This window comes from Armigeres subalbatus, chromosome 3 (genome assembly GCF_024139115.2).
Source record: "Armigeres subalbatus isolate Guangzhou_Male chromosome 3, GZ_Asu_2, whole genome shotgun sequence".
Classification (NCBI taxonomy): Eukaryota; Metazoa; Arthropoda; class Insecta; order Diptera; family Culicidae; genus Armigeres; species Armigeres subalbatus.
Genome location: NC_085141.1, coordinates 231249409 through 231264734, shown reverse-complemented (window position 1 = coordinate 231264734; position 15326 = coordinate 231249409). Strand labels below are relative to the sequence as shown.

The following is a 15326-nucleotide window of genomic DNA, read 5'->3' as shown; positions in this document are numbered from 1 at the left end:
ATATTGGTTGACTGACATTTTCGGCTGTAAACATCAAATGACATGGTTTGTTCGGCCAAACGGCATATTCAGTCAAACAACTTCCGGCCAAACGGCACTTCCCATCGTTTGGTCTAAAGTCATTCGACGGAAAGCCATTTGTTCGAATGCAACTTGGCATTCTATTAAGCTGAAAGTCATCTAGCCGAATTCCATTTGGCAGAGATGATCATTTGACTAAAAACTCGTTTGACCAAATAGGTCATTTGACCGAAAATGACTGAAAATTTAACGAGAAATTTGTAAGGATATTTCGGCGTGGACAATTATAAATCAGCGGCGTGACAGATTTCAAACGTCAGTGTGGAACTGCTGGCGGCGGCCCACATCTATATGCACACTACTAAAGTAGTACTATTGAAATTGAATTCTTCCGCCAAAAGCAGTCTCAATATGTAGCAAACACGTTTTCGCTTCTATTTTCAACATTTTGATTAGTTTATTTAGCCTTCCTCAAGGAATTATAAGTTAGTATTTTTGTTGGTGTCGAGTATATGCGATGGGATTTGACCATTAAACAATTTGAGTGTCTATTTGCTTGTGAGCTTTCGAATATTCTTATGGGCAAAATTAGTAATAAAATAATGCTTTTGTCATTAGTTGGTTTATAAGCAATAATTAAATTGTAAATAAATAATGTTATGAGAGAAAAAAAAATGGCAACTCATCTATGTGAGCTAGAGCTTGATTGACTGCTCGTAGTTGCTACTCCATTATGACCAGATCAGCTGTTTTTGCACAGGGAACCAACAGATGTTTGCTTGGGACTATTTTTTTTTTTTTTTTGTGTCTTTATTAAGGAGACTTTCAGCCCGAGGCTGGCTCGTCTCCGAATTGCTTGGGACTAGCACACATCTTCAATGTACAAGTACTGGTGATCTCAAAGGCTATGATATTCCGAGGCTATGATATTCCTTTGAAAAGGCTCCACATATGGATGTACTGCTGATGCATTTTAACTCAAAACATTTGCTGTTAAATCGCCTTTTCAACTTTATTCGCGTATTTGTTCCCATAGGATATTGAATGCGTTTGTAATCTTGATCCCACGTGTCAAAAACAGATTGAAATTTTAGTTTTAGGGCTCAAAAACGCCGGAACTCGAAATATGAGTCATGTTCGAGATTTGAGTCAAAACGGTACACTTCTTTGCGAAAAAAAAAGGAAAAAGAAATTACAAACATTATCCCTAATACAAAGTAAGCGGGAACGAGGTGTCCTATCATAGCTTTTCAGAGGGAGCTGCTTCTCCGGTTCCGTTTTGTTTTTGCACTTGTATCAGGTTGCAATAAGCTTGTTTTCATGTAACGATTGTGAGAGATTTATGTCTCTCCTTTATCGTCTATCATTATCAATTGTGAGTGAACTCTGCAAACCTTGTTACATTTACTTCACTGCTGTAATACTTCATTGAGCTGCCTGCAGTTGGATCCACTGCGCGGAATTCTTTTTCACTAGTGTCGAACTTCTTGAAGCGCTGCAATTTCTTTACTTTCTACAGTTCCATGTGAGAACTGAACTTTAAATCAGTCTACTTTAAACATTCCCGATTGATCAACCTTGTATATCGATGTTATTTTTTTGAGGTTGATAGTTTTGTGTGGCGTTCTCACCAGGGTCGCGATACTTCGCCATAAATATAACGTCGGCATTTGAACCCGCCCACTACGGGTCACTTCTTGTTTGGATCTACCCCTAACATGTGGTACAGAGGCAGATATGCTGGGGTTAAACCTCATTGCTGGAGTCATTTGTCATCGTTCAACCAATAGAAGATTTATTATTAGGGAAGTGCTTGAGGATCATTCGACTGCATCATGTCTAGAAAATATTTCCAGAAGCCCGTTTAGCTTTCTTGCAGCACGTTGATCATACCATTTGGGCAGCACCGCCTATTCCCGTCCACAACGTTAATAACTCGACCGCGTTCCAACCAAATGGCTTGATTTTTTGTACATCACTAGATATCGACAGAAACAAACCATGTACAAAAAATCAAGCCATTTGGTTGGAACGCGGTCGAGTTATTAAGATTGCTGACGGGAATAGGGGGTGCTGCCCAAATGGTTCTCTACCCTATCACTTTTGACCAATTCGTATTCTCGGTACAATCTTATAAAATAATTTTTCGAAAAATCGATATTTTGCCAATCTTTGTCATTCTGCTCAATGAATCTATTATTTAACAAATTACAAAAACTGGTTTGGTTTGCGAACTGGTAACACTGGAAATCAAATTCTATCGCACATCGTTTTGCAGCGGAATCATCCAGCAGCTTGCAACCGCTACCTTAAAGATAGTGCACTTTTATCAGATTTTGGTATCAAGGAAATTAGAGCACGTATGCCGGCTCAATCACGCACCGTCTCAGGGCAGTACAGTTGAAGGCAATCGACAATACACAGAAGGGTCATCAAAGCACCTACCCACAGTATCCATACTCCATCAAGTAGAAGCGATACAGATTCCGTTTCAAGAGCAGCTCCTGCTATTTGACGAAGCAGCACACTGACTGGCGGAGCTGACGCGAGGACGCCTTAATGACGGTATCGACTGCCAGATGGAAAGACCGTCTGTTTTCCCACATATAATATGGACGGCTTCGATCGACCACGCCATCATCAGTAGAGGACTCGAAATTAGATGAAGTGATGAGTGGAATTATCATCCGGAATTTGTGTGTTTGTCCCTAATCTGCTCGGTGAAACAGCTTAATAGGAATTGACGCCCAGTTCATGCATTAGACACGCATGTTCGAGTCGCCCTACATTGCGGATTGGCGCTACTCGGTCGACAGAGCATCATCGGGGAGAGCCCCATCAAACGGGAAAGCAATTAATTCTAGGGCGTACTGCGGTTTCCTACCGGGAAGGACAAACCAAATTCACTCCGGTTGCCTAGTTGAATTAGTTTTTGGCACTCCCGTGTTGATTATTTCCACAAAACAGAACGCTCGTGTAGGCCTGAGTTCGAGAGTTCTGCTTAGTTACCGAACAGAATTACGTGGTGAGGTTTGTGGTTTGAACCAAATTTGCTTAGCTCAATTTAATTAAAACGCTTATTTTTGGTTTTTGGATTGTGTAGTGAGTAGATTAAGTGAGCAACAAACAATTCATTATTTCGATTCGGTTTCAGGAAATTGATAGGGCTGGAAAATCGTAACCATATCAAAAATTTCTGGCAAAAATGTGTCCGCTTCGACTATAGTTAACAAATGGTGCTTTGAAGCTCTAACCACGAATTACCATTACTTGTATTCATTTCTAATAACTTCATCAAAACTCTTCATTGTCCGGTAAACAAGGGCGTCATGAAATCTGAAACTCATTCAACTGATTGATTACAATGCACTCATAGTGAACAAAGGAAAACTGTTGCATTCATTCATAAACTCGGTTTCTCTTACATGAGAGGCAGTAATGCTTCATACCTGCAGGCTGCATGTGTGCAAAATGGCGCTCAACATCATCGCCAGCATCCTCTCGATGACCACCCTCCACCCTTTTCTATTTCAGATAGCATCGGCTACTACCGTGAACACGTGTGGCTCACTAAAATCATTCCTATCGAGGACTTGTTGTACCTTTCCCGAATCTGGATGATGACTCAAGTAGATCAAGGTTGTTATAGTGCACGTGCATGAATGCTTGGACGCGATTGACTGTGTGTGCTCAATTTATTTCCCTAGAATTCATTAATTTGATTCCATTCCGTTGGGAAATCCGCTTAACAGTATTCAATTGATGTTTGTGTGTTGCTTCCCCGTGCTTTTTTCCATAACGAACTTATCAGAAACAGATTGCTGTTTTGTCGCAAATATTTTTTTTTTTTTCATAATAAAATAACTCTATAGAAAGAAAGGGACCATTCTTTCAATTATATTTGAATTGAAAAGTAATGAAGCAGCCAGATTCAGAACAGTTAAAGTTATTTTTTTATTCTGTAAATCATTACCAGGATATTATGGAACAATTATTCTACAGTATATTCTCTAATTTTCCGCTTTTACTTACTTGCAAAGGGCCGACTTGAAAAATTTCCATCCTGAGCGTTGCCCAGCTAATTTTCCGCTTGGAATTGTTTTAAATTTGCGCTAAATTTGCTTGAATTTGCACGAGAAACTTAAAATTTAAAAGAATTTTATCAAAATTTTCACTAATCTTTTTTGAATTTTCAAAAGAAATGCTGCCCAACGCGGGAAATTTTACTGTTTTTCCACGAGAAGATTCTCTAAATTGTTACTTCCAATTGGCGTTAATCCCGTACTGGAACATTTTCACCTCGCTGCTTAGTGTTCATTCACCACCATTATTAACTGTGAGGTTTCCAAGCCATGTTATCATTTTTGCATTCATATATCATGAAGCTAACACAATGATACTTTTATGCTCGGTAAAGTCGAGAAAATTTCCAACCCGAAAATTTCCTAGGCCAGACCGAGAATCAAACTCAGTGCATCTTATCACAGGGCTAAGGAAGGCCGCTAAACGGTTAATTTCCACATGTTGTTCAATGATTTTTTTTTTCGAAACAATTAAAAATCCTTCAAAGTCTTTCTGAATAATTCTGTATATTTCGAAATCATCTACTGCAAAAACGACGAAAAAATAATTCATAAATCAGCTGAACAAAATCGTGTTTAAGGCAGTTTCAAACCGAGGGCAATTTGGTCTGATTAAAAGATAGATTTAAGGTCCCCATGTACTTTAAGGCTAGTTCACACATCAAGAGCTGACCTGCAAATTTCGCTCCCATGTTTGTGGGCGAGATTTATGGGATTCCGTTATGAAAAATAAGAAATTCGAACCGATTTAAAATACAATCCGGTGGAAATTTCCGAGAGTCCGAGTTGTAAACCAGACTAAAAATTGGCTAGGATTTTAAAATTTTTCGCGACGAAAAGACTGACAGCAAATTGCCTTATAAACTCGAATCCGTTGAGAAATAGAAAAAAAATATACGTGCTTTGAGAAAAATGCTATTTCTTAATTTTTGTGAAAGAATGATGTAGTTGGCAACATTGTTTTGCACCTACAGTATTTTTTTCTCGTTCGTTCGCTGTTTATGTTTTCACTTCGTCGCATTCTGTCTCTGTTCGCAGATGACACCTCCATCGTCTACAACGGTAGAGTGATAAGAGCGCTAGTGGCAAAACTCCTACGAGGCCTGGATGCCCTGACAGAGTACCTCACCAGCTGAAAAATCTGTATCAACGCGGCGAAGACCCAGGTCATCATTTCCCCCCACTCTAAATCCCCTAAACATGTTCTCAATGGCACGACTGTGGAATGGGCCAATGAGGCCGACTACCTTGGCTTGACCCTACCTTGAAGACAAGACAAGAAGTGTAACGTTTTGTTGAAACTACTGTACCCTTTGATCAACCGCCGGTCGTCATTGAAAAATAAGCTTGCTGTCTACAAGCAAATCATCCTCCCTGTGATCGAATACGGCATGCCAGTCTGGGAGAGCTGCGCTAAAACCCACCACCTCAAACTTCAACGGGTCGAAAACAAATTCCTGAGGATGATCCTTAACACCCCTCCCAGGACAAGAATATCCGAGGTACACCGTCTGGCCGGGACAAAAACACTGCACGAGCGCTTTGGTGAGTGTAGGGATAGGTTTAGGGTCCGTTACCTGCACTTGCCCGAAATTCTTGAATTTTTCTGTGAAATCCTTTCAAAATTTCTTCGGAATTTCCTTCAGAGATTCGGCAAATTCTTAGGAAATTACTTTGGAGATAGATCCAGATTTTTTTCTGGAAATACATTAAGCTATTCCTTCAAAAATTCCTTCCGAAAAACATTAAAAAATCCTTAAGGAATATTTACGTCTTGAGAATTTCTTCGAATATTCATTCCGAGATCTTTGAAAATTCCTTCGGAAATTCGTCAACGAGATATTTCAAGAATTTTTCTGAAATTCTCTTGGAAAATTTCATCTGAAATTGCTGTGAAAATTTGGTCGAAATTCCCACGAAAAATTATTCGGAAATACCTAAGGAAATTTCTTCAGGAAAATCATCCGAAATTCCCTTAGGAAAATTCTTTAGGATATCGTTTATGATTTTACTTGGAAATGGCTTTAGGAATAACTGCCGAAATTTGTTTAGGAATTCCTTCGAACTTTTGTTTAGAAATTGCTTCAGCAATTATCAGGAATTTCATAAATAAATTCTTCCAGTACTGCTATTATTATTGGAGTTCTTACAAAATTTCTTCAGACTTCATCCAGGAATTCTCTCGATTTTGTTTTAATTCCTTCGGACATTCCTCTGGAAATTTGATTAAAAATTCCTTGAGACCTTGTCATCCACCCCTCGGACCCCAGTCCAAGGGGGCGCATGAGACACGGAGACAAAGATACAGTAAGCTAGAAAAAAGGTGTTACAGGTGTTGATCCCCGACCCTAAAACATGGCCTGTAACAGAAATATGGTTCGATATGCAAAGCAGAACCACAGCTGAGTACTTGACGGGTCATCCCAACTCCAAAAAGGTTTTCCAGTTTCACAATATAAAATGAAATGATTAAAGAGGTGTATAACGTGGCGGTTATATCTCTAACTTTTATTGGTTACAGAGCATGAGTGAACAACGTTCGTGATGAGGGACTTCGGCTAGTTTGATTGTAGTTTTCATGGTCAAGCGGTAACGAGTGGTATGATAAGATGGTTTGTTGTATGATGCCGGGTCAAATTCGAACGATCTGAGAAGCAGCTTGCGCCCAGTAGGCTACGAGGCATGCAGCGCGATTGATCGACAATTGACAACGATCAACCGGAATTTAGTGTAGTGGTTGACATAGGTACTGCATTTGACTGAAACTTCTCTGTCGGTTGGCGAGGCTGTGAGCGCACAATGATGCTCAGTACGCGGAGACAATGATTGCATGCCACAGTCGCCAAGCAAAGACAACAGGTTACAACCTTCGGATATTCCTTTAAGATTTTTTTCGGGAGTAACTTCTGAAATTTATTCAAACATTCTTTTAGGATTATTCGAAAATTTCTTTAAAAGTTCATTCGTTAATTTCATCTGGACATTTCTTTGAAATTTCCTTTAGATACTCTTCCGAAAGTTCCTCGAGTATTTCCTATTTCAAACTTTAATGATTTTTTTTGGAAAAATTCTTCCTACAAAATTTCCGAAATAGTTTCTCCAGGAATTTCGAAAATTCATATATACTAAAATAGCTTCCGAGTGATTTCCTGGAGGAAGTTTCCGAAGAAATTTCCGAAGGAATTTAAAAGGAATTTCGAAGGAATTCATAAAAGAATTTCCAACGAAAATTCTAAAAGAATCTCTGAAGAAATTCCCAAACGAATTCGTAAAGGAATTTGCGCAGAAGTTTTCGAAATTTTCTGAGAATTGCTTCATTGAATTTTCAAAAGAATGTCTTGAGAAATCTTCAAAGGAATTACTGAATTTATCTCCGAAGTTATTTCCAGAGGATTTTCTGGAAAAATCCCTAGACTAAATTCCGAAAAAAAAACTTGTCCAAAGATATTCTTGGACAAATTTAATGTCAGAAATGCCTTCAGGAATCGGCGGTTGTCGCTTCCGTTAGCAATTCGTTCGTAAACGCCCAAAGAAATTCCTGAAATTTTATCCTAGATTCGTGAAAGGGATATCTGCTGGAAATTTCGGAAGAATTACTAGAGAAATATACGACGGAATGGAATTTGCGATGCTATCCGAAGAAAAAATAAAAACATAATTTTTGAATTGGTTGTTTTTGGAAAAAACATTCCAAAGAATTTCTAAAGACCTTTTCAATAAATTGGACGATTGCAATGCATGTTACAGATATTAAATGCAATAAAAATTTCGTGGTATTTGAGCCTGACATTTTGACGTAGGACTTTTCTATATTAGGGTACGCTTTGCGATTGCGAAAAACGGAGACCGTCACGAAAATATGATAGACTTTGAACTTGAATATCTCAGCCGTTTTACGGTTGATTTCCAATATTTTTGGACCATTCAATCAAGCATGAATCAACGCTTCATTGTATTGTTCTACAAATACAGATTTTCAACTATATCTTATTGAAAAATTGACAAACAGTTCAGAGATAGTAAAATAACCAATCCCGTGCATGTATCGCAAGCACAGACATCAAAATCAAGCAACTTGCGGGTTTGGACCTAATCCTCTGTTCGAACAAGCGGAGCAGATGCAGCGGAGCGGACATAGTAGCATTTTCAACGGAAAACCGAAAACCGCCTCAGTGATCGTGGTCAAATTTTAACAGAAACAAAACCAAAGAATCTTACCAGAAAAGTTCACTTTCTAACGACGACAGCCAAATCGATAAAGACGCAACTTTAGAGGAAAAATTTGACAGCAACCACCAACCGACGACCGTCGCTCAGACCGACAGACACCAAGCGATTATGTTTTGTGCGAAGAATAAATTTTGTCTTGGGTCAAATTTGTTTTGTTATTCTCTTCAACCGAACGTTTTTTGAATTATAAACACCTCACAACGAAATTCAGAATCTTGCGAGAAAACTTCACAGAATGCTTTGAATTTCCAGAATCTCCCTTGCTTCGGGACCACTCTTTGTAGAATCCCGATCAAAATTGGTCGCACGTGCATGGAAGCGGCTTTCTTGTATCTAATAAAATAATTCCATTAGTCCCGCCCTTTTGTTAATCGCTTATAGTGCACATAAAATTTACACCTATATCAGATCACAAAGGGGTGAGGCTTACTTTATTGAATACAAGAAAGCTAGTTTCCGGCGTGTGCGAGACATTTTGATCGTGATTCCGCAGAGAGCGAAGGCGCTGGTAGCAGTTTCTACGGAAACCATCGCATTAGTGGTGGCATTTGTAGCGGTCCCACGCAACCAGTGGCGATTCTGAAATGTTATTCCAAATGGTGACGTCTGACAAAAAGTTATCAAGTGGCCGTCGGACAATAACAGCACGAAGAGAAATTCGAACGCAATGTTCTTCTCAGAACCAGCATTTTTTTTTCTTAAGAAAAGACAGAATCACCGTTCTTGACCAGAGGTCGACTGAACATTTAAATCAAGCATGAGACAAAGGACAGAACATTTTCACAACATCCAATGGACCAGTAGACTTCTCACTCTACAAAAAATTTCTTCTTACCGGGGCGGTGATCGAACCCACACTCCACAGCACAAGCGTCTAGATGACCAACGTCGCTAACCGCACGTACACGTAGCCCACAACAGACAGATTGAATTTTTGATTTCAAAATTGACTGTTTCGATTGCATCGGCGTTTGGCGTGGTTGCATGGTTGTTGTGAGTAACTCCATACATTCTAACATATTTATTGCATCATCTCCCTCCGATGAGCGCTTGTGATTGTGCTACCGAAGGGCAACTTTTTGTCGTTGACGAACAATTAAGTTTTGCACTTTGGAAAAAGTTCATCTCTGATTAACCTTCTTCTGTATAAAATGGTAGCCCAATAGAAATCTATTTCATTTCCAATAACTAACAGAAGCAAAACCAAGAAAAATCTCGCCAGAAAATTTCGGTGATCGCTGACTACAGTCAAATCGATGAAGACAGGGTGGAAAATTTCGCTTAGCTGCTTTAGTGTTTGAAATGGTGCATTATTAAAAATAAAGGATCTTTTCAGAATCGTCATTGTCATTTAAACGGATAAATTCGGAAACTTAAGCTGAATAGTTTGTTTTTCTGGGTGAAGATTTTTCCCAACGGTTATTACCTTTTCTTAGATAAAAAGTTTTAGTCCTGAAAACAACTGTGTGTAATTAATTCTTGAAGTTCCTCTCGCTTTATCACCGGCGCCTTTTAAAACGATACACTTACGTTCCCATCTCAAGCTAAAACCGAACGTTACAAATAAATATATTCCGTTTGGTTTTGCGCCGCTTCCGATTCTGCTCTAGGATTATGATGTCCTCCACTAAAAGCTTGACAAGTGTTAATCCCTTTCTACAGTTGTAGACTACAAGTTCATCCAACTGGGAGCTACTATTCGGCTTTTTGATTCAGTTGACCACCGAGCAGTTTGCTCAATGTTAATAAAGAGACACAAGCTATGATTACAAATACCATCCATTTCGTATGGCAACGTAGTCCTACGTCACCTTTGCGTACAACCCGATTGGGCTGCACCTTTGAGTTTCTTCATTTGATTTATTGCTTGACTGATAACGCCCTTAATTGTAGTTCTTCTATTGATGTCACATTATGAATGAACCAATTACGCCAAAATGCTAGTGCCCCACCATCATCAGAGCTCTGAAGCCGCCACTAAAAGTTCACAGATGTTACTCTTCTGTTATTTTTATCACACCAAACTAATGAAATCAAGGTATATTTTGGTTTTACCCTAAAAAGATATTATCTCTTTTTAAGATAACAGCAAATTTTACCTTTATTTAGCTGAGTGGTTCAATATACAGCTTTTTCTCTACTACCGCCATCGGGGGTGACAATGGGTCTAGGGGATGATAATGGGTCAGCGACCTTACCGACAGTGTGGAGGTCGAATAACAAAATCGTTCGAAAAGGTCTCTTATAATTTAGTACATTAAATCTATTCTACAAGCTTTCTATGTAGTTAAAACAATGACCCATTCTCACCCCCATTTGACACATTGTCACCCCCGACGAGCGACGGTACTGTAAACCAACTCACATTTTAGATATCAAAACCTTGGAAAATCATAAAAGGGAGTTATGTTAACAGTGGTATCAGATCTAATTTCACTTGTATTTAGTGCTCGTACGGGTACTGGGTTCATAATGCCCCATCATAGCCGTAATTCGCCCGGATGTGACTAGGAGTTTTGCAAAGCTCATTGCATCGATGAACAAAAAAAACGTGTCGCAATAACGTTTTGATGCGTTGTCTTTCCAAGTTGTAATTTTTCACTTCAACGCCTATTTGTTGGATATTGATCTTTAATAGAGCCAACATAGATGAAACAGCGGGATTCGATTGCCTCGAAAATCCCATTTTTCCATCAGGCCTTCTAACTGGCCCACATATAGCCCCACCCAAATGAAATCAAAATAGATTTGAAATTGCTTGTTCCAGGATACTATCGTTGCCGTTTTCCTTTGGTACCATGAAAAAGCTTTCACAATTATTGCTGATTAAAGCACGCTTGTCCTTGCTGGACGCTGCTGTCGATAAGATTGATAGCCTCAGTGAGATCCGAAAAGGGCACAATCGTAGAGATACATACGCCGATCGGCGAAGGATTGCTGGTGTTGCCGAAGGCTAGTCGATAGACTCTGGTTCCCGTGTACATAAACATAGCGCAGTCGATGGTTCTGTTTTATATCGCCCAATGGCGTGAATCGGTCAGGCTTGTGCAATGTACAGCAAAAAAAGCAATAGAAAAGCAATAAAAATCAAGCAACAATTCTTGGAGAACAACGCGGTCGGTCACGGATGGAGTGGTGTGGCCTAACGTGGCGGGATGGGGTGGAAATTGAAACTGAGTACTGAGGTTGGGGGATTGCTTGAACAAAACGTGCGAGCAGAGAGTGGCTGGTTTGATATTGAGTAAATCATAAATAGCTTTCATCTTGTGGTTCGTTTGATTTTCATGCTATCATTCTTTCCTTCTGGCTTTTGTACTGGTTTCAGATGGGAGGCAGGGTTTCCGACCAGGACTTGCTCCAGCGCTATTAGGGAGGAAGCGAATCTGATAGCATAAAGAACGATTCATGTACGGTTGGTTGATGAACAGAACGGAAGCCTAGTATGAGTGTATTCGAGTTTGTTTGCCTCTACGTCACACAATACGAATTTGATTGAGTTCCGAATACGGAACCAAATCAGTGGTTATCGGTTGATTGTTCTCCGGTTACCTAGCAATGTCTCTTGTCAATAAAGCATCCTTAGTTTCAGGAATATGAATAAATGTAATGCAAAACATCCTCAGACAAATGACTGAAGTCAAAACTTCTGAAACTGAAATCTGATAATTTACCGGACGTCATTTCATTTCATTTCATTTATTTAGTTAACATCTAAACAGATAACACTGAATCTGGACGTCATTATACCTGTATAAATTTATATTCTTAAAGTGAGACTCCCAATCCCTCCCACTCTTTTAAACTGTTCTCTATAGAGATCAAACAAAGCCAAATTAACATCAATTCTACCAAAGATATGACAGGGTGGTGAGGCACTGGCTAGAGCGCTGCACTGGGTCATTACCAAGATTTGGGAGGAGGAAGTTTTGCCGCAGGAGTGGATGGAAGGTGTCGTGTGTCCCATCTACAAAAAGGGCGATAAGCTGGATTGTAGCAACTACCGCGCAATCACATTGCTGAACGCCGCCTACAAGGTACTCTCCCAAATTTTATGCCGTCGACTAGCACCAATTGCAAGGGAGTTCGTGGGGCAGTACCAGGCGGGTTTTATGGGCGAACGCTCCACCACGGACCAGGTGTTCGCCATTCGTCAAGTACTGCAGAAGTGCCGCGAATACAACGTGCCCACACATCATCTATTCATCGACTTCAAAGCCGCATATGATACAATCGATCGGGACCAGCTATGGCAGCTAATGCACGAAAACGGATTTCCGGATAAACTGACACGATTGATCAAAGCGACGAGGGATCGGGTGATGTGCGTGGTTCGAGTTTCAGGGCATTCTCGAGGCCCCTTCGAAACCCGCAGAGGGTTACGGCAAGGTGATGGTCTTTCGTGTCTGCTATTCAACATCGCTTTGGAAGGGGTAATACGAAGAGCAGGGATTAACACGAGTGGCACAATTTTCAATAAGTCCGTCCAGCTATTTGGCTTCGCCGACGACATAGATATTATGGCACGTAACTTTGAGAAGATGGAGGAAGCCTACATCAGACTGAAGAGGGAAGCCAAGCGGATCGGACTAGTCATCAACACGTCGAAGACGAAGTACATGATAGGAAGAGGTTCAAGAGAAGACAATGTGAGCCACCCACCGCGAGTTGGCATCGGTGGTGATGAAATCGAGGTGGTAGAAGAATTTGTGTACTTGGGCTCACTGGTGACTGCCGAAAATGATACCAGCAGAGAAATTCGGAGGCGTATAGTGGCTGGAAATCGTGCATACTTTGGACTCCGCAAGACGCTTCGATCGAATAGAGTTCGCCGCCGTACCAAACTGACCATCTACAAAACGCTCATTAGACCGGTAGTCCTCTACGGACACGAGACCTGGACGATGCTCGTGGAGGACCAACGCGCACTCGGAGTTTTCGAAAGGAAAGTGCTGCGTACCATCTATGGTGGGGTGCAGATGGCGGACGGTACATGGAGGAGGCGAATGAACCACGAGTTGCATCAGCTGTTGGGAGAACCATCCATCGTTCACACCGCGAAAATCGGACGACTGCGGTGGGCCGGGCACGTAGCCAGAATGTCGGACAATAACCCGGTGAAAATGGTTCTCGACAACGATCCGACGGGCACAAGAAGGCGAGGTGCGCAGCGGGCAAGGTGGATCGATCAGATGGAAGATGACTTGCGGACCCTCCGTAGACTGCGTGGCTGGTGACGTGTTGCCATGGACCGAGCCGAATGGAGAAGACTCTTACATACCGCACAGGCCACTTCGGCCTTAGCCTGAAATAATAATAATATGACAGGATAATAATTACTAATGTTTTCCCGGATTCTATCCAATAACAACAACAATTGAAACAATCTAGGTTTTTGGTAAAACTACCAAACGATATAATCTTGAAAGCTTTTACTTTTATTCTGCAAAATTTCGTAAATTTCTACATATTTTTTGAAATTGTATGTTTGCATGTTTTGTTTGATACTTATATTGTATTTCATCTTAAATTCTCCATATTAATGTTTGACCTCCAATAATTTATCAGTTTGCCTGTTGCAACTGCATGACTTAATTTTTCTGTTGGCAAACTTCATCATAATTGTTGTCTATCTATCCGCCCATTAACAACCATCATTTTTTTCGACTCATATTTTCTTCTTTTTCCATACAAAATAACTCCTGTAACAAAAACAAATCATATTTGAAGCGCGCAAAGCAATAACTAACACTAAACCGCTTCCAGAATCGCATCTGAGATCAACCACCAGTACAGTAGCGACCACAACGATCGTTGGCATGCTACAAGCAGCTCCGGAAAACCTACTGAAAAAGGGTAAGGAATGTTCAACGAAATCATTTGTCCCATTGCGATATGAGCTATTTTTTCTGTTCAATTTGTTCAGTTACCGTAACCCAGTTTTATTTTATGACATTATTGATTTCGTTCCATATTCCTTACTTAAGTTACTGACAATTACACTAATTTGATATTATTCATTTATGTTATTTTGATGTTCGTACATCGCCAAAGCTTACTTTCTATAAATCCGTGCCTTCCGGCAGTCACAAATTCATTTTCGACCATACCGAAGGAAAAGACATAAACCGCAAAAAGCATAAAATTGTAGCGGTTCTTTTTCATTATGGGAACTAACATAAAGCACGGAACTCCGGCACTTCGTTTTGTTCCTTTTTCTATGTTTCCTTCCTCCTGTATATATTTCAGCCAGTTCGGATACGGCGATTGCTGAGGGCAACCATCATGGTAATGAGATTTTATGTTGTGGTGTGTGCCAGATTTAATTGCTTAATTTGAATCGAGAAGGCAAAAACTAAACCAATTTCGACGCGGTGTCGTTGAGGCTTACCGGCGAGTGGCTCACAAACTGTTTTATGTATTTTGTCTCGAAAATTAACTGTTTCACAGAATAACAAATAGAATCGGCACATTTAACAAGGATTCAATATTTGATTGGTTTTTAAGCTTTAGTCCAGAAGAAGGATGAGGGGCAATATATATTAATTATTGTTCTCGATCTCAGCATTCATCGAACTCTCATATAAAATTGCAATAAGAAAAAAATCTTTCACCTTACCTTAACCTGGTTGAAGTTACTGATCTGGATTTCTATTTTATTTACCAACTTCATATTAGATTTTTTGTAACTCCATATGTTCAAAAACTCATTGCTTGTTTTCTTCATACTAATTTTTAACATCATGGTATATATAGTCCCCACCTACTAGGGTGGTCGGTATTCGGTATTTGGTGGAGTCAATACCGGTAATACCGGTAAAATAGCGATATTTGTGAAAATTTCAGAAATGAGAAAAATCTTTTTATTTGGACTTTTGGGTGAAAAACAATATTTATTGACAAACTTCAAATGTTAAAATCATTGCTTGTTGAGCTGAGCGATTTATCTCCCAATCCGCATCGGATTTTGTTGGCAATGTAATGTTGCCAGCTGCA

At 40.0% G+C, this 15326-nt stretch overlaps 1 protein-coding gene across 2 annotated transcripts in view; it reads left to right on the top strand.

Annotated features, from left to right (window-relative positions):
• The window catches only part of LOC134220754 (uncharacterized), a 429558-nt gene that overhangs the window by 395663 nt on the left and 18569 nt on the right, over nt 1-15326 (top strand). Inside the window, exons 9-10 of one of the 2 annotated variants that reach the window (XM_062699859.1) lie at nt 3556-3660; nt 14580-14618. In XM_062699859.1, the coding sequence (XP_062555843.1) occupies nt 3556-3660; nt 14580-14618 (144 nt within the window). Of the gene's footprint in view, nt 1-3555; nt 3661-14096; nt 14187-14579; nt 14619-15326 lie in introns of both variants that reach the window. The other variant, XM_062699858.1, reaches the window with a different exon arrangement.